At 38.1% G+C, this 20592-nt stretch overlaps 1 protein-coding gene across 4 annotated transcripts in view; it reads left to right on the top strand.

The window, feature by feature from the left end:
• The window catches only part of CIT (citron rho-interacting serine/threonine kinase), a 73995-nt gene that overhangs the window by 8689 nt on the left and 44714 nt on the right, over positions 1–20592 (top strand). For all 4 annotated transcript variants that reach the window (XM_086761806.1, XM_086761807.1, XM_010121475.2 and 1 more), the window contains exons 9-12: positions 7391–7571; positions 14796–14901; positions 15774–15917; positions 17247–17366. In XM_086761806.1, the coding sequence (XP_086617932.1) occupies positions 7391–7571; positions 14796–14901; positions 15774–15917; positions 17247–17366 (551 nt within the window). The remainder of the gene's footprint in view (positions 1–7390; positions 7572–14795; positions 14902–15773; positions 15918–17246; positions 17367–20592) is intronic.

Raw genomic sequence — 20592 nt, forward strand, 5'->3', positions numbered from 1 at the left:
TTTCTAACAAAACAATTCATTTTGGTTTTTGGATAAGATATGTTAACAACTCACGTAAAAATACTAAGGTAAGATGAAGTTTAATACAATTCTATATGAATTTTTGATTCAATTGCCATACTACTGCAGGTACTAGACTGGAAAATAAAAATGGTCCTTTCCGTGTCCTTCCTCAGATTATAATGCATCAGTATGTTCTTTCAGGCCTTTTCCACCTCAATTTGCTTAATTTCAGCTTCATTTCAGTATTTTTTTTGTTGTATCTTCAGTTTTCTCTCTTTCATTGCTTGTGATCCAACTTCATTTAAGATTGTCTGGGTTTTTTTAGCCCCTGTAGGTGATAAAATACCAGCAGTCACAGGGGCATTGGAGTTTTTCCTCAAAGTTAATGCGGCTAATAGATGACTAATTTTTTTGTCAGATCTTTTCATAGGAATATAATCAAACCAGTGAAGCAGATAATTTTCTATGCAGAAAATTGTTTATAATACTATGGAAGCAATGGAATTTACTGTTTGAAAGTACTGAGGCACTAGCTTGATGGCAAAAGCAAATATTTCACAGATCATCAATGGTCTATGTATGAGTGCTTGACTTGTGTTGGATAGAATTTTAAATTATTTGGGCTGTAAGTTTATCTGGGCAAGGAACATGTCTGCCTTATATTCTTTATCAAATATGCTGTAAGAGCAGTGATTGTGCTCCATTCTCCATGATAAATTGCTAAGACAGTGCTGCTACTTTTGATGACTATCTCAGCACTTCAGCTGTCAGCTCCACAGAATGTTTACTCACTTTTCTGTTGATTCATTAATTTTGAACTTGTGGAGCTGCTGTTCTGTTAAATTCCATTGTTTCTGCCCTTTGAGAGCCATTCAGCCTTGAGTCTTTTTCATCATTTTAGCATACGTTTCCCAGACTTCACTCACTGCCTTCTCTCCCCAGAGCCCTGCCTAAGCCACCAGTTTCCGTTTCTGAAATTTTTGTATCGCGTTTGTATCATATTATCTCAGATATGGAAAAAAAAGGCGTTGTGAGCATATGTTCTGGTGTTTCCTTGGCAATTGTCTATCCAGCGTTCACACAACTGCACAAGTCAATTAAGCGTTTTGCCATTTCATGTGACAACGGTAATACTGATGAACAAGCTGGTAGGCAGCCCTGTTGTTGTTGCAGTGTTGAAATAATCATTTGGGATTTTAAAAATCCCATTTTTGTCTGCAGCTGGCCAGTGGATTGCATCATTCCCTGTAATATCCGGACCTACGTACTGTGAAGATTCATACGGTTTTGACCCCTGACTTTGTTGTTATGTCTCATACTTCATAAAATCCCACTGTAACTAGCACAAAACACAGCAGTCTTCCTGCTTTTAGTAGCAGATTCAATGTATCACCTATTGCTTTGCTCTCTGCAGTGGTTCTCCATTTGCTGGTTTATTCAGGGCAATGTTGCTGTCGTTCTATTCGAACCCTTGTTGAGTTTGACTCGGGCTATCTAAAAGCTAAAGGTTTCTTATCTTGACCTCTGCTGATAGTGTGTTTAACTGGAGCAATGGCAGCCTGAGAAAATTAGGAAACTGGTGAGTGCTGGAAGAGGTCACAGGATTTAGATTAAAGACTCTCACTCCCTCAAGTTAATCTGGCCAAAGTTTTTGGGGGTATGGGATGTTGGACTCGATGGTCTTAAAAGTCTTTTCCAACCTAAATGATTCTATGATTGTTAAATAAATTCTGTGTCAGCACAATCAGACTTACCCTTTAGTCTATAAAAGCAATGATGTTTTTTCTGTTTCGGATTGAGGGAGGCAGGGAAAAAATTGGTACCCTGGCCTTGCAGGTGTTTAAATTATCACGCTGGGAGCTCCAGAATAACCATTCTTAATGCACTGATTTTGCTTAAAGAATGTGTCATTAAGGTTTTTTTCAGTGTTACATTTTGTTGTTATGGTAACCTATGAAACACTTGACTTTTCAGTAAACCCCTCCTAAAAGATAGTTGCCTCTAAAAAAACTCCTGCCTTCCTGGGGTTCAAGTAGCATATTGTCTGCAGAAACAGCTCTGAAGTTCCAGGAGCAGAATCTAGCCATTAACCCTAAGGACAAGTTTAACTCAATCTGTCTCAACAAGTAACTTTCCCCTTCTTGGCGTATTGTACTGAAACATACTTATAGATTCTGCTCTCTGTATTTGTTGATTTCTGATGTTTAATGACTTCTAAAGCTTCTAAAAAAAAAAAAAAATCCCTCAAAACCAGACACCACCCCCCCAACAAAAGAAAACAAAACAGAACTTTAGAATGATTGCGTTGATTTACTTGACAGAATTTTCTGAAAATATGCCAGAATTTATTTACCTAGAATAAACGTATTTCTATCTGTGAAATACGAAATATTTAGCTGTGTTTCAGCTAAATGATCAGGATTTTAGCGGGAAAGCTGATAACAGAACTGTTTGAGTACTTGATAAGTATCTAAAATCAGAGGTAGAGAGCAGGGGAATGACATACTTGAGTTATCAGCAACAAGCTTGCATTCTATATAATTTGGGAATTTTGTTAATCACCTCTTGTTATTTGAAATCCATAAATTACGTCAGCTGTTTAATTTGGAACCAGAAGTCTGCCTGCTGAAGGCTAGCTTAGAGATGATCAGAAGACTTTTATTGTCCTCTAAGTGAAACACACGTATAGCATAAAGAATCTTTCATTTTGAGAATTCTTTTGTAACTGCAGTCCAAGAGGTCTTGAAAATGGAATGGCATATTTGCACTTGCATGAGGAGTCTATATATACGAGAAGAAAAGAATTAATGTCTTGTGCAAACACAAGAACTTGAGAAAGTGTTGAGGACTGATTTTTAGGCTGTCTTCTGCTATTAAACAGGCAGGAAACCAGATCTCATTGTTTGTAAGTCCACGACTCATCCTTATGAACCTAAAGTTGTCATTCAGTATGTTAACAGTTAGACACTGTGATGTTTAATTCAAATGCTTGCCTTCAGAAAAATATGTTGACTTGTTTCTCCATGTGGAGATTACTTCCATGGTAGCTTGAAGATCGCTTTTATTAACAGAAATGTGTGCATTGGATCATTGTCCTGACAAAACAGAAAATACATTCAGATATTCATATCTTTTTTCAACAGAAAATACGTTAAGATAAGACTGTATGGACTGGTTAAGACTAGTATAATGCCTTTTTTTTCAAGTGGTCTTAGAGAAAACATCCTTAAGTTACATCACTTGGACTTTCTATTTTCTATTTTCCTTCCATAACTCTTTACTCAAATAGGCCTCTTAAAGCCTGAGGAAGAGTAATGCCTAACCTACTTAAAAAGGCTGTGTGGATGCTTTTCCTCCGAAAGCACATATAGATCACCTTGCAGATCAAGAAAAGACACATTTTTATTCTTAAGAAGCATTCTATATTTCCTTTAAATTTCCTATTTCATTTAAATCTTTCACTGTCTTGGGGGAGATGCAGTATCTCTGTTCTGATTTGCATGAAAATATTTTGAAAGGATGAAAAGACCCGGTTAAGGTAATGTTCCTTGAACTAGTCATAAATACATACACCAGCACACTAGTGCAGAGTTTAAAAAAAAAAAGCTTCCTTCCATAAAAGATTTTATCTAATCTTAATGATAAACTGGTTAAAGTACTGCAGTGTATATGTGGTGGTTTTGTTCTTTTCTTTTTCTTTTTTTTTTTTTTTTCTTTTAGACTTAGCAACCTACGACACCCCCTTTTCCTCTAAAAGTCATTCTTTGGAACAGATGGAAGAGAGTTATATCCTTCCACAAGTGGGGAGGTATATAGGCAAGCAATTGGCTTTTTTATAACATGCAGTTCTCTACAAGATACTTTAAATGGTAAACAGAACATGTACGTTTGTTTGTAACATATCGGAGACAGAAAGAGGTCTTTAAACCCAACCAGTTTGTACGAGGAGAAGCATCGAGTTTACTGTCTTTTTGAGTAATAGTTTTGCCTCCCTTTTGGGAGAGCCTGAAAAAAGTGCAAATTTTTCACCTTGTCAGATGCGATGGCATAGTTTTAACGTTTAGTTCTCAGCAGCTTATCTTGACCTCTACTAAAGGATTCTTCCCTTTAAAGAAGCAACTTATAAGCACATCAATGCATTTGCATTCACCAATCTTCATCTTGTTCTGAAAATAATATAGTTGTGTGACGGTCCTCTGATTAATAAGCAACAAATAATAATTTAACTAGAGATTATGTCACCACATGACCCACATGTGAGAAGAAAATTGCTCCTCTGTTTTAGCTTGTTTTTACAAGACTACTCCATTTATTTGGTAGATATTTATATAGATATATATCAGACAAAGGCCTCCTTAGCCTTAGGAATAAGGGACAATGAAGAAGCTACCAAATAGTTAACAAAATTGGACAGACCACATCTAGCTTTTTGGGTTGGTTTTTTTTTTTTTTTTTGTTTGTTTGTTTTTTTTTTTTCTTAAAGATATTCCTTCTTACTCCTAAGTGAATTTTTCTCCAGTGTCCTGAAACTTCTAAAAAAGTTCTACTTCTCATTTTCAGTCACTGTTGACAGTTCAGAACTACTTAAGATTTAGAGGTGCTTTTGTTTAATGACTGTTGTAAGTTTTCTTTTTAGTTGCTACTGTTTCTTGATACAGATACTGTAACAAGGTTATACTGCAAAGTTGCAGAGCTTATGGGCTATTAGCCATGGATTTTTAGTTAATGCAGAATAGAGGACAAACAATTTTTTTCACAATTTTTTAATCTAGTTTTCACAATTGCTCTTTTTCGTTCACCTCTTTTATTAAACATTAGAAGAAAGTGCAGTGTAAAACACTGTGCTCTTTAAACTAGTTTTCCACCAGCCCCAAAGGTTTGCTCTGTCTCGCATTCAGTTTTATCTTTTTGCATCCATTGTTCCCCTATTGAGTGCTTTTCATCTTTTTATGTGCATGCTGATCTTAGGCGTATTTAAATTATATTTTCTTTTATGCGTGTGGTTTAACTAGGAATTCTTGTTGGTAAGAGTGAAGACCTTTTTAATTGCAAGGGCTTGAAGATGACTCTTAAGATCTTAGCTAATTTCTGGTGAACAGTAAGGCACTAGATCTCTCTTTCAAAGATGAAGTTATCTGTTAAACTCTGAGGAGTATGTAACAGGCTTGCTATATCATTATAAAAAGGCAGCTATGTTGTTTTTCGCTACCGCTTTAAGAAAGATTCTAGACTTCCCCAGACGAAGTGAATAATTTGCTGTTTTCTCTATTACTTTACCTCATGGACACTATCTGTCTTCAACGACACTGCTAAAAGCCCCACAGCAACCCCTTCCTGTGAGAGGGTGCGCAAAGTTCTTTAAGCAGAAGTCCTAAATGAAAAAATGTTAATTCCTGAGTTTATCCCCCTCTGCTATAAATTAACTGTAACTTTGGGCTTATAATTGCATTAAAGATGATATACTTACAAACTGTTTTCTGTTGCTTCTCTGTTTTTAATCATTAAGAGCACAGGAAAGAGTAGCTGGACATATCCTGACATTAAATGAATTTTTTTAAAAAATGCATATCCTTACCAACAATCTGTATTCCAAAAATATGTTTATGGTACATAAATGTCAGCATTATATTGGTTCTAAATTTATATTATAACCAACAAAATAGCAGAAATTAATAAATTTATGGTATTGACAGATAATTTGAATGTTCTGGAGCCAATAAGTAAAATTCTGTACTACGGAACCTATTTAATTTGTGTATTTTCCCCATTTATCTCATTCTAATGTATTTGGAAGTACTGTACGTGAGCAGCATCCTATCTGCTTCACAGAATTTCTCCTCACTTCCCTGCTCGGGAGCAGCGTCGGAACGGCTCCCTTGGGAGCTGCTAACAAAGCCCGCATGTGTAGTTGTGATTTGGCGCTTTGTACAGACAGATATATATATATATATATATATATATTTGGCTGTTAATGCTGGTCTGGTGGGTAGTTTAAGCGTACATTTGTCTAGAGGATGAAGAGTTAACAAGCGGGCTGTGAAAGGCTTTGGCAACCTAGAGGGAGCTAGCAAGCTCCAGCAGTGACTCATTCTGCCCGTGTCAGTCAGATAAGCATCAGCATCTGTCAGGGATGCAGGCAGGTAGGGTTAAACTCCGAGCATGCAGAGAGCAGGAGCAGGGAGCCTGCACTGCAGGGGTTGTAATGTTTGTTCCCGGTTCTTCAATTCTCATCAGCCCTTCAGCTACAGGAGATCTATCCTGGATCCATGGTAACGGTTTTAGCACACTACACTTCCATCAGCTTGTGACAATGGGCTGCGTTCTAGTTGCTGACTGAAGAGCTGTCTCCGTTATGGAGCAAAAGAGGGATTAGTAGATTTGCAGTGAGTGAGGACCTGAGCAGTGAAATAAATAAATAAATAGAAAAATCTTAGAAAACGTGATTTAACGAGGAAGGAGTTGCACAGCAGGCTTTTGCATTCATTCCTTTCATGCACGTAGCTAAGCCAGCAGGTAGCTCGGATGCTGCACATCATTGAGAAGAACTTGTTCTTTTGTTCTGTTGGTTAATTAAACTGAAGCAAACATGAGAAAATCAGCTGAAATTTAACAACTGCTTAACAAGTTAAGTGGTACCAATTTAGAAATTATAGTAAGAAATACATCGTAATTCCTGCTATTTCTACCTCTCTTCAGAGCTGATTGTATCAGAGCCAGACTGCAGTGGTGTCCCAACAAGAGTTCCAGATCTTTAGCAAGCTCTTTTAGAGAAATAAAATCTTTCTGATATTTCTTCCCTTCTTGAAGACCAATTAGCTTCTGCTAACTATAGCTTAGAATCTTCCAGGAGAAAGACCAGTTCACTGTTGATTAGAAGCCCATTCTGGGAAGATTCTCAGTGGTATTAAAGGGTAGATATATCCCTTAGCTGACTAGCAAAGGATCAGGCTACATTCTCACGTAGTGTCATTAATTGGATAGATTGGAGACATTTTCTTCTTCTAGGTGAATCAGAATTGAATTACTTTTAGCTATAATACAGTAATGATTTTCTCAGTCTGGTGCTTTGATTTGATTCAATGTATGTGTTGAAAAAAACCCTCTAACCTAATAAAAAACCCCCAAACCCCACAATCTCAAATTCCTAACCTAAACCCCAATTTAATCAGTGTGGGAGACATTCTGCCTGCAGAGTGGTAGCCATGTTGGTAGCTTAAGGGTTAATCTCTTGTTGCTGTAATACGATTTGAGAGCAGCAGCTCAGTCTGCTTGTGTTAGCAAGATTAAAAGCAGGAGCTGCAGTGCCATTGCAAGCACTGAATGAGTGGGACTGTTGCAGAGTGAACTGTAGCTGAATTTTGTCTTTTCTTCTTGCTTTTTTCACCAGCTCCTCCCCCCTTCGTTCCTACTCTCAAGTCTGATGATGACACCTCAAATTTTGATGAACCAGAGAAGAATTCACGGGTTTTATCCTCTACGCGCCAGTTGAACCCAGCAGGCTTCTCGGGTGAAGATTTGCCGTTTGTGGGGTTTTCATTCATCAAGGCATTAGGGATCCTCAGACCAGAGTGAGTAGGAATTATTGCTTAGGTGGGTAGGACTGTTGGAAAAACAGGAAGGTTTGTTACAGTGAGGATGGTGAGTGTGTGGGAAAAAGCTGTTTTAACTGGTCTGTACGCTGCTTTAGGGAAGCTGCCAGATTCTGGCTTTATCTGTTGCTGCTGTGGCTTGTGCATGTCCTACAGTTCTGTGATTATTTCAAGGGTGAGAGGGAGGGAAGGAAATGGAAAGATTGATTCTAAAACAGTTACTGTTAAAATCATTGTTCAAATACTTTGAATTAGTTGTTCCTGTTAGCTAGGGAGCAGTAGGTGATTGTATTTCTGATACTGCAGATCCCTAAGAGAAGGAGAATACTGAGGAGTTCAGAGATGGAAATTGGGGGGGGGGAATTTATTGGGTCAGAGAGTAGGCACGAAGTACTGGGGATGTGTAAGGCTGAATCAGTGATCCACAGAAATGGAGCTCCAGTAATCTGAGAATGTGCAGTGGGTCAGTGAACAAGAGAAGGAGCTTCATGGCAGCTGACTGTGCTGTTGGGTCAAGTTAAATGTGAAGACTGCTGTATTGTGTGTGGAGAGACAGGAGATTTGGATGAAGTATACAGGGTATGTGTTTGTGGAGGGCGGTAAAGATCTAGAAAAAATGGTTTTCAACTGAAAGAAAACATGCTTTCTGAGAGAATGAAGTCGGAGAAAAAGAAGAATATAAATAGTATGGTGTAAAGCGTTTGGTGCGGTGAGTGGTTAGTTTCTGATGACAAAGCTATTGAAAAAGTCTTAGTGCCGTACCTTAAGTTGAGAAGTCCTTACCTCAGTATCATGAGGCCTCTCAGGAATGTAATGGCTTTAGCTGGGTTAGTGACTCAGTGCACTAAGGCGCTGTGTTTTCGTGTCAACCATCGTTCATTGCTGCTAGGTAGTTCTCTTAAGGGACTTCGTTGTCAATCTGTCTTAACCAAGTTTTCATTTTTTTGTCATATTGGTTTTGATAGTTGCTCTGCAGTAAGTGTGTAACCAAATCTGGTGATACTGTTGACATCTTTGATCATGCCCACACCGTGAATCAAGGTTATATGATGGTTATGCCAGTAATAAAAAGGGAATCTGTGACTGTCCGTCCTCAGTAGAGCTGCTTTTATGATGAAAGAGGAAGGAAGGGAGAGGGCATAACAATCAAAAGAGTATTCTTTTGGAGAAATGATATTCTGACATTGTCAGCAGAATTAAAAAAATAGAATGTTGTATCTGTAGATACCTGGGGTTAAAATCTTATCTTATCTTGATTTAGAAGTGAAATAACTTACGGTGTTAGATTTTCTGCCTGGGGAACTGCAATCCCTCTATCAAGGCTACATGACCATTCATGTAACAGTCACAAGAGGCTCAACAGTGACCATATATGTATGGTAAAAACATATACGTAATGGGGGCCCAGGAGTAGAACTGAAGAGGAGCGTGAGGTAAAGTCTCGGGAACAGTGGTGTAACTGTGCTGGAGGCTGAAAGATGAAAAGTGATATAGATATAGCAGATTGATCTGCTTTCTTTGTGGAGCTAGTGCTGAAAATGCGTATTGAAGTTATATTTGAATGTTGGTAATAGATCAGATGGGGTATAACAGAACAGTATGGAGATTAATGTGCTCTGGATAAATTTTGGCTGAAGTAAAATTTCTGCTTGATGTGGCCTGTTTTTTCCCGAGCTGGAACAGAAAGACATCGTGTACTTCATTTTCTCCCAAATCATTTTAATATAAGTAGATCTTAGTGGTTTCTTTTATTTGAATGAGATTTAAATAATTGCACTTCGATATTTTTAGCAGTAAATACTTGCATTTTGTTCTGAGAAGGTTATTTAAATACAGCAAAGAGTGTATGGAGACTTCAAAATAGCTGTATTTAAATAATGCAGTGACTAGTTTATTCTCAATATCACTGCAACATTGGGTCATAAAGATAACTTCTTACTTATAAAATATTGCATGGCGTATGTTTTACTTGAGGAAATAAAGTACTATTTCTGTCCACACTAGCTTGAATCTCAAATTCTAGATGGGGAATAGAACAGTAGATGGAGAGTAGGCCTATCTGTTGTGAATCCTGGGATGTCTTCTCTGGAAGGTCCTAAGTTATCAAGTTTATAGGTCTAGAATTTTTCTTCTTAAAATCTTTCCTCTGAAAGTCTTATCCTTATGGTTGCTAAGCGATGCAGATCTGTTTTCCTGTGTCTGCAGCATGATAGCTCTAATGCCTCTAGTGCTGCTTATAGTTAGGCCAGGCAACTGCAGAGTGCCATTAACAAGGTCCTTGAAAGTTTCTTTGCTTTTAATTTGAGGGCTGTCAAGCTATGAAGTTTGGGATTACCCTCTTGCCCTTGTTCCCTGGACTGTAAGACGCCATAGCTGAGCAAGAATTTCAAATACTTCAGAGAAAAGGCAGTGTTTGGAAAAAAGAAAAAAGTGGACAGGAGGAGGATAAAAGAAGTTCTCTTTTCCATTCTCCTCTCCCTCCCAATCACTCAGGGTTAGAAGAGTTCACCTCAGTCACTTAGACCTGTTGCCAGGAATTCTACAGTCAGTGTGTAGTTTAGAAGGGTCCATTGAATTAAAACGTACTATGTGTTGCTCGATATCATGAGTTCTGGGAAGAATTTGTGACCCTATAATAAATGAAAGATTTAACAAAAGAGCAAAAGGCATGACAATAAGGTGTTGTAGGAAGCAATCAGGAGAAGTGAAGGGCACTGCTTATGTCCTAGGTTCCTGTACTAGCAAAGTGTTTGGTAAGTAAGTCTCCTCTATGGCTCTAAGAACTGAGATCAGGCTGCAGAGAAGGACCAGCTCTTTCTCCCATCATGGCCTCTGAATTCTTGATATGGGGGAGACTGCAAATCTGGCTGCTGGTTTGGCTGCGAGCATGTGACTGTGACAAGATAACAGGCAACGGAGAATTTAATTCTATTAAAAGACACCTCCACCTTACTTCCTGTCCCTAACTGTGGCTGATCTCCAGTGCTTAGAACAAGTGAGAAAAACCCTTAGATGCCAGAAATAGGCATCAAGTGGTGAACGAAAATTGTTCTTGTCCCTTGCGTGGGACTAGTAGAAGCCCCCAAGCATAAGATAAGTTACAAATCTATGGCTAACCAAATATACAAAAAAAACTAATAAAAATAAATACCTGATAAAATATACCAAAATATCTAATTTTAAAAACCTAATAAAAAAACCCCCAGTTTATGATGGAAATTTTTGTGTGCCCTCTCTTAGACTGGAGTAAAGAGCTAAAGGGACTTGACTACATATGATACAAAACTTAGGTTAATATAAAATACTTGCTAAACCACAACCTAGAGCTTTATTCACAGGCAAGGCTGACAATGGGACTAGTACCTAATCTCCGTTGCTGATATAGGGTGGGTTTTTTTAATTATCTCTTCAGAATATAATATCGGAATATATGTAATCCTAGTAGTTCTTGAATTGTGGCCTGTGAGGCTTTGGTAGATGATCCAGATCTTTTCTGTAAGTTCCTAAGAAGTGATATTTTTCAATTTTTTTTGATTTTAAAATTTTATACGGATTCATGATTGTCATTATAAAATAGTAAGAGTTAAAATGAGCCATTCTTCCAAAAAGAAGGACTACTGGTTTCTTCCAAGAGTTTGTCGGGTTCTGGTAAACTCACCAAAGATAGACTAAAGAGGAAGCACAGGATAAGCATACCAAAAATATGCTGCGCTTCAGCTAGCTCTATTCACAGATTGATGGTATCACTGTTTGGTTTTGGTTGGTTTTTTTTAGGCCTGAGCAAGCATTTACGAGGGGGCGGAAGGTACAGATGAGTATAATGCTAAAAAGAATAGAGCATGAGGGACGGGGGATGAGATTATAGGCATGCTGTGTGGGGGCCAAGATTAGGACAGATGGTGTCAATCGTTGTGAGAAGGAAGAAGCACAGGTGAGCTGGGGGTTTATGAGAGTGGCATAAAAGGACAAAGGAAGGTACGAGGTATGATGTACTAGGGAGTTTAAGATGCAAGTTTGACACTCCAGAACCATCTTAAAGCTTTTCCTGTACTAATACTTTTTTCTTCTTCATCTCAGCCATGCTAGGACTGGAGGAGCTTTAACACAACCAGCACCATTTCTGATCGTTTTGCTGGTTGGGGCTGTTGCTGATCTAGCTGTGAAAGCACTAGATAGTCAGCTGTAAGTTAACTTGTTTTTAGTCATGCAGGCAGCGCTTCCTTTGAAAGTAAATCGGCACAGCTAGCGCTATCAGCACTTGGTACTATTGACTCGACTTTGGGTTGTTCTTTTATTGCAATTTTTTTTGATGTATGCTGGTTACCTTTTGTTAATCTTTTTTTCGTACTTCAGAGGAAACAGCAGAAACTGCTTGGTTGTGCTAAGAGAATTGATCCAGATGTAGCAGTTAGTTAAATGAAATATTCTGAGATGGTACCAACCTAAATGATAGCTGTGCGTCATGGCTTTTGGTGTTGGATTGTATGTGTTTAATTTCTGAGATGATGCTGACTGAGGAAGAACGTAAGTGCCCCAGCAATGTGGTATTTTCCACCTTGTCATGCTGTGTTGAGAGCTTGTATCACCATGACAAGGCTTCTTAGATTAGTCAGTATTCCATTGCTCTTGATTTCCTCTGTCTGCCCCCTTTCTGATACTTTGAAGGTTGTACGGATGTTCATGAAGTTGTCCTAATATAATTTGTACACAGGGAAAAATTACTGGGAAAGGATGTGTCTTAAACCTGTGTGACCACTGCTAACTGAAATCAGCTTCACCCTGGGGATAAGATGTACTGTTTCCGTGGTGGGAAAATCACCCTGTCACCAGGACACATATTTTGAAGGAATTTCTTCCTCTCTTTGGACAGGGATAAGGAAGGAAGACTAGTTCTGGTTTGTAGCCTTCTCTTTCCTTACAAAACTGACACCAGTCCTGAGGAGCAGCTCCCTCTACAGTCACCTAATGAAATTCAAACTTCGGGCAGTGCTTGTTTCCTGTGCTCTGTCCCATCCCATCACTCCTGGCTGAATGTGTCTTGGCAGAGCTCTGTGTCTCGCCTGAGTCTGTCCTGGTACTTCCTAAGTTGCAGAGCATGTGGATTGTTTAAGCAGGCTTGCTAGGAGAAATTTTTGAAATGCAAGATGGTGCCTGTAATGTTAGACTCTGATTCTTTTAAGAGCAAATGAAATAAATGAACAAAAATAACAAGTAAAATTAGCCCCTTTGGAGAGATGAAATGGGAACAGCAAATAAAACCAGGTCTGTGAGAACTGGCTAGAGTTTTCTTGGGTAACGTCTCAGATTTGAAAAGAATAAAAGTAAAAAGGTGATAGCTACTGTTGAAAGTATAATTAAAAATAACAAACTTGCGTTTAGCCAGTTCAGTTCAGAAATGTAAAGCTAAATTTTTATTATAAAAAGATTTTCAGACTTGTCTCGGTACACATTTGCAGCTATTTACATATATTTGATTAACATTTTAGAGCAGATTCCTTAGTGTCTTTTTTAGTTAATGTGAGCTTTAATTTGTATTTTTAGACTGCTTTTCTCAACTATTCATTTTTAGCCTTGTTTGTACACCCAGCTGTTATGGTATTTAATATGCATCTTTCTCAGATGGTTGCCTTTTCCCTGTAGGAGTATAGACACGCTTTATAAATTGATTTTTAAATATGATAATTTGATGGATTGGATTGATTGGACCAGGACTAAAGGAATGCTTTACAAAATCATTCACTTTTAACACTTGTTTTTTTTCAAGTCCTGATCATATCTATATTGTTGACATGCAGGATTCTGTCTTTTAAGTTTTTCCATATCAGATTTCTGAATAAATATTAGTATTTGCCATTTCAAGACAGGATTGGTGGATTTTGCTGTGTTTGTTTGCTAATATCAAAACTGTATTTCGTAATGACTGCTTAAGGTGGTGGTTCAGAAGATCCGTTTTGATACAGATACATTGCTGCACCATTTTCCTAAAAATCCATGTCTTTCTTGTGACTGTCCTGCATATCTATTTGGATTAAGGAGTAGCTTTTTCTCAGAAAATGGTGGTGGTGGAATCAAACTTTCCTTGGTGTTAAGAGAGACTGTGCTGCTGCGTGTGGGTGTACGGCTATATGCAGAGAGCTGCTCAAAGCTCATTTCTCTCCATGGGGATAACTGGCTGCATACCAAACTGTGGCCAGGAGAAGCAGAAAGCAATGTGTGGGCAGACTGTATGATCTTTTATTAGCACCTTCATTCTACTTCTGCCTTTTCATCTATCGGTTAACACTGGTTCCATCATTAACTGCTTAGATATCTATTTTGAATAATTTTATGCGAGGGAGAATGTGATTATAAAAATTATATTTTGATGTGTGTACTTAATTTTTGGTTGCAAATTACATATTTAAGACTGCAAAGCACTAAAAATATGCTTCAAAACACTGAGTGGATTCCTGTCCTGTTCTAGTATGAATTTAGACTAACAGAAATGGTAAGCTTCTTAAATGTTGAGTCCCAATTAGACAGAAAGCTTAAGAACATGTAAATATTATTTTCCCCAGGTTTCTGGAGTCAAATTGTTTTGAATAGTACAGTTGTCTCACAAAAAAAAATTACTTGTAAATAGAACTCTGAAGTTCTACAGTGTGACTAATCATCTTGATATTGATTGAGTTTGTAGGGTTAGTATGAATTGGGTTAGGAAAGTTCAATTTTGATTCACAGAGGGTAACTAAGGATACTAAATTATTCTTCCTGTGGTGCAGATTATGACATGTTAAACTTTTTAGTGCTTTTGTACTTTGATAATTTAAAAACCTGTTTAACAATAAAGTACAAAATAAAAAGCAATTCTCTGAAAACTTGTTACCTTTCCAAATGGTTACGTTGACTTTATGCTTTCTTTTTGTTACACTTATAAATCTATAATGTTGGTATCATTTATTGTTTTGCACTCTGACATAAAAGTCACTGATGAAAAATATTAATACTGTAACTAGAAGTCCACATGGATTATTTAATAATGATATACTGTCATCAGGTTTTATGGCATGTTTGATCTGAAGTGATGGCTGTTAGATTGTGATTGCTGCACCTTTCTTTTATCCTAGTATGAGTAAGCACCCAGTAACTTCACCAGGGATGCATAACTGCAGACTTCTGTACCTTTTCCCCATATTCATGTGCTGTTTGACTTTGCTTTTTTAGATCTGTTTTTTCAAGTGTGGATTCTCCAGCCAAGGTCAGCTCCATGGAAAAGAAACTTATTCTCAAGAGCAAAGAACTCCAAGAAGCCCAGGACAAGTGTCACAAGGTATTTATTTATGCGATTGGCCATCTCCATTGCTCCAGGAATCTGCAACCACTGTATGTCCAGAGATCTGTCAGATGCTGCTGATCATCCAGACTCCTGGTGGGCAAAGTGCGTTTCCTTCAGTGAGGTGGCTTCCTATCCAGTACAAAGGGAGATGAATTTAGGCCATGCTGTTGCTCTAGATACTTTTATCTTAACAAGAAGTGGCTCTGGATTTTAAACAGTCCTTTTCTCAGCGTGACACAGACGACTGCTTCTTCCTGCAGGCCGTGCCTCTTCATCTGACGCACAATTACAACAGTACTGTTCTGAGGTTCTCTTCCTAACGCCTCAGCTTCTACTTACATAACTGTTGTCAAATCACTGGTTGTGGTGAACATCCTATAACAGTTGCTGTCCTCCAATAAAGGGAACCTGGTGGAGTCTTTTAAAACTTACTGCTTGTTTGAGACTTTTATGAGAGTTCGATTACTTTTCTCCCTGCTCTGTTTTGGATTTGACTATTTGCTCCTGACAAGGAGATGGGGGCAAACCATCTTCTGGTCCAGCATGGATTTGGGATAAGGTTAAAGTGAACCCATCTCTGCAAGTCAGGTGAAAAATGATTGAGTCTTCTTTGCTAACTGGGGTTCGAAGAATGACTGAATATGAACAAGCAGCTTGAATGAATGGGGTGACTTAGACTTACTACTTGTCCTTAAGAAGAACTGTGCATTCCTGGAGCAGAGACAATGGTATCGGAATTTAAACACCATTTGGAGAAATATAGCTAGAAGTCTCTTGGAGACAAATTCCTTACAAACAGAGTTCTGAAAGTAGCAGTTAACAAAGCTTTTGAAGCCCTCTTTATAACCTCTTGGTATTTATTGCAGATGGAGCAGGAAATGACGCGGTTGCACCGGAGAGTGTCAGAGGTGGAGGCTGTGCTTAGCCAAAAGGAGGTGGAACTGAAAGCCTCTGAGACCCAGCGATCCCTCCTGGAGCAGGACCTGGCCACCTATATCACAGAATGCAGTGTGAGCCCTTACAGCAGTCCTTTCAGCTCAGAAGGCCTGAAATCTGGTGGTCTCTGCCTTTCTCTTCCATCATGGTTTCAGTGGTGTACTTGATGGAGAGAAAATAATATGTGAGAGGATATCTGTTGAATATGGAGCCCTGAATTGTTTTCAGAGGCTTCCTTGATAGTTTTATTCAAACTTTGTTTTCATGGTCATGTGCTTGGAACATACAGGAATAACTACTGTCCTGGTCTTGCTGAAGCTATTTGTGATGTTTGTCTTGCTGGCTGTGCTTAGAACATGCTTGGTTTTGACTTCTTGCAGGTTTCTTAGCCAGAAGAGGATGGAGCCTAGTCAGTACCTAGACAGAAATCTTCAAGGACAAATAGCAGGATTAGGAAACAATGGCGTTGCCTTCATCTGTGGTATTTTGAGTTCATACTGATGCAGTTCCCCAGCGTAATGTCAGGGATGATGGTAGGACAGGTGCTATTTTTCAGATGGAATATAAAAATGAGGCCTTGAAACCGTATCTTCAGAAATCATTTGGCATTTTTCATGGGAGCTGGAATGGCTTGCCCAGTTGTCCTGGCACGACTCCAGTGAGGATATTTTCATTCTAGTTAATAGTCTCTGTGTTTTCAGTTGGATTTGATATTCTGTCCCTCTCTTGTACCAAGAACAAAAATCCAGATAATACTGTTTCAGAGAATTGCAAAGCATTTCTGATGGGTTGGTTTGTTGGAAAGCATATCTTAAAATAGGGCTGAGTGATTTTCCAAATAGGTAAATAAATAGAATTCAGTGTGTATCTTTCTGTTGAAGAATAATACACAGTTGATAGGAGGACCACTAGTCTGTCAAAATTCGCAGGTAAGGTATGTGGTGAGATACAGAAGCAGCTCTCTCTTCTTTGTAGAAGTTTAACGATGATTGAAGGATTGAACTCACTTAACAACAACAAGAAAAATGAATAGGCTTGTTAGTAACATGAAGCTGAAGGATTGTATCTAGGTTGTGAATTAATAATGCTAGACAAAATATAGATAAATGCTGTCAACAATGGATGCCTTTTGTGATCTCTGTTTTTTGTCTCTGAACCTGATGTGAGGACGTAGAGATTTGAACTGAGATCTAAGTATAGTAAAGAGTATTTGTAAACTGGGCTGCTTCTATCCAGATAGAAGCAGCACTGGCCATGAATTTCTTTAGGGTTCCATCATTAGTGTCTCAGTTTTTTTGATGCCTCACTGCAGTCAAGGAGGCATTTGTATAGCGAAAGATCTTTATTATACAGCCACCTGGAAAAAACCAAAGACTATGTATTGAACATTTTGCTTTCTGCAGAGCTTAAAGCGAAGCCTGGAGCAGGCACGGATGGAGGTGTCTCAGGAAGATGACAAGGCACTACAGCTACTCCATGATATCAGAGAGCAAAGCCGAAAACTGCAAGAGATCAAAGAACAGGTATACCTGCTTCTTCGGGGAGCAGGGTGGCTATCTACAAGTAGGCATTCTTGGCATATTGTAGCTCTGTTGCCAGCATTACGTTTTATGTTGGTAGGCTGTGATAACTCCAAATCTGTGTGTTTTCACATGGTTTCTTAAATAAAATGGGAGGCAACCAAATTACACCTCTGTATATTGCAAGTAAGCACAAACTCCAAACTTCAAGTTTTTCTTTTCCTAATCCTGAAAGTATTTTGTCTGTAAAACCAGCTTAGGGAAAAGTTGCAATGGCTTAGTAATATGCTGCATTAGAAATGGACTATCCATTTTAAATGGTCCATCTATACACATTTCACAAGTTCATGAATCTTTACCTGGCAGAGAACTGAGCTAGCCTTAATTTTGTGGTGTTTTGTTTGGTGTGGTTTTTTTTTTTTTTCTTCTTTCTTATCTGGCCATTTAAAATGCATAATACTCTTTCAAAACAGAAAATCTGTGTTGCCTAACTGTTCTGTTCCTGATTTGATCTATTTGCAAAGTAGATCTTCGCATTTTTTTTCCACAAGAAGAATGTTGAAAACTCAGTAATCCATACAGTTGTTCATAAGGAAACAAACGAGAATTAAATGAAAATATGGTGACAAATGTGGACATTTTTAGGGTTTTAAATGGTCTACAAGACAGAATCCATTCATTTCATTTTAATGAATTAATAGCAACATATTGTACCGAGAAAAAGGAATTTAAATTTGCTATGGCATTCAAACAATTCTTTGCAATTATCTGTTGGTTTTTGTCTTCAAAACACTTTACAAACATAAACTGACTAATTTCATAGTGTTTGAGAGAAGGAAGCTGAGAAACCTTGGTAATAATTCTCCAGACATAAGCAGCTCTTATATAAAAAGTAATGAAATGCAAAAATAACCCTCTGGATGTAGCAGGCCTCCATAGCAGGCCTCCATAGACTTCTCCAACATTCTTCTGGATGAATGTTTTATGTAATACAAGGGATCTAAAGCTCATTACTCTGTTTTCTGCTGCTTTGTTAGCAAAGTTGCTTTAAATGTGGAACATTTTTGGTGATGATAAATATCAATAGATTTTTAGGCAGTACAGACATATGTAATGGAGGAAAAAAAAATTCAAGTGATTTTGAATCAAATATTTTGTCCCAGAATCTCTTAATTTCGCTTGTAAAGATTCACGATGACATAAAAATGAATCTGTAATATCCTGTAGACTTTCACGTCTGAGGTTGTCTTCTGAGCTATCTGAAACCCATGTGCAAGAACACCACAACAAAATATGCAGAGATGTTTTTGCTGACTCATACCAGCAGATGGATCTTAGCCATTAAAGACTTGGATCATTATTTTTAAGTTAGAGGGAAAGGAGAGGTGAGATGGAAGAGTCACTTAGAGTTTTGCTGTTGAAAACCTGAAGCTTCAGAGAGAATGAGTAAAATTAACAGCAAATCAGAATCTTCAAAAACCAATAAATTAGGCATTTGGGATTTTCAGGGCAAGACCTGAGGTTCAACTTAACCCCAGGTACTTGAATAGAAGAGCGTTGTTGGTTTGTGTTTTGTTCTGTTTGGGGTGGATGTCTTTTGGCTCTGTTTTGTTTTGTTTTTAACTAAGCCTGTGTTCTGGTCTTACTTGATGAAGGCCCGTATGAATGGATGAACTTGCAACAAATGAGAATTGGTATTTTTTGAAAGGCCCACTCATTTGTATGCAGCTGCCCTGAAGTGATTTGCTTCAGGTGTGTGCCCTGAGCTCTGCCTGTCCATTAATATGCCCCTAAGTATATCTTGATAGTTTTTAAACTGTGACAAATGCATATGCAAGAGGTGCTGTTCTGTGCTGCCTTGAGGGATGTGGCGTGTTCCTCTGACCTAACCATGAGATTTATTCAGATGACTATCTTTGCAAATGTCAAGAAACAAGAAAAATAGAAATATTACTAATTGTCTCTTCTTACTCCTTCTTTTCTCCTTCCTCATTCTCTTCCCTTCCCAAACACTTATTTTCATAGTGGCAACGCTAGTCATACCTGTAATTCTTTGGTCAAGTGTATGCTGATTTAAAAGCTGAGTATTTTAGGAACTCTTAACAAATTATGATTTCTGAGCAGAACATGGATTCCTTCAAACCATTCTGCCTTTTTTGTTCACAAATGTATTTGTATGAAACGAATATTTGAGTTAATGTGTGCTCACTTATTATAGAAAGGCTCACTTCTTTCCAGCAAGAAAATAAGATCATTCATAGAGAAACTAACTGGAAAAAGTAGGTCCTCTGTCTGCCTTGCAAACTGGAGAACCAGTTTGAGGATCACAAACCAAAGAGCCATTCTGCCATGCCCCCTGTAACGGATCGTAAGGCAATCTGTTAAAGTCCCAGCTTCTTTAAATATCTGCATAAGCTCTCCATGATACTAGAGAATCACAGGCTGGCATTAGGGTCCGTGTTCATGCAATCGCTTCTCTAACTAAAGGCAGCTGGCTCTCTGGAAGGAGTGATGACAAACCTGATTTTTGTCATAAGACAGTTACTCTTTTGAATATGGGGGCAGTCAGGCGTATTGAAGATATTAAAATGGAAAAAAAGATAGACTCCCCCACTGTCAGCCCTTCATAGTCTTGATGTGAACGTTCTACTTGTTTTCAGCTTCATTAAAAATACTTTGCTTTTGCTTTTTTTTTTGTTGGTTTTTTTTTTTGAGTAATTTTATAAAATGTATACTTACAGGACTTAGTAAATGCTGAATGAACATAATTAAGTTCTTTTATTTCCAGTGAAGGTACTAGAAGCAAGCTAGTCTCAGTTTGAGTACCCAGTTTCATTGAGATAGTTAATTCAAATGTTCTTCTCTTCTCCCACCTTCCCCATCCAAATGCCGTATCTTGTAGTGTCCTGCATGGGGAATCACTATTTCTGCCTATATAGGCAAATATCCTCTGTGGGCAATGTGATATTTAAACAGCTTTTCTAACTTAATATTTGATTTTAGGTTGTCTCCCATACAGAGCAATATGATCTTTTTAACCCTGTCAAGATAAAATAATAGATGGCTAGAAGCCACAATATACTACCCCTCTACTTCTTCTTTCCTTTTACCCAAGCTGTGCAGATCTATGGTAACTGTCATGTATCAGCCTGAGAAAATATATCTTGAGGGAGCATCTGGGCTTTTAGTAGAGCCGTCAACTCAAAGGCACATTTCTGTTTCAGAAGTT

This window comes from Chlamydotis macqueenii, chromosome 17 (assembly GCF_036417535.1).
Source record: "Chlamydotis macqueenii isolate bChlMac1 chromosome 17, bChlMac1.mat, whole genome shotgun sequence".
NCBI lineage: Eukaryota > Metazoa > Chordata > Aves > Otidiformes > Otididae > Chlamydotis > Chlamydotis macqueenii.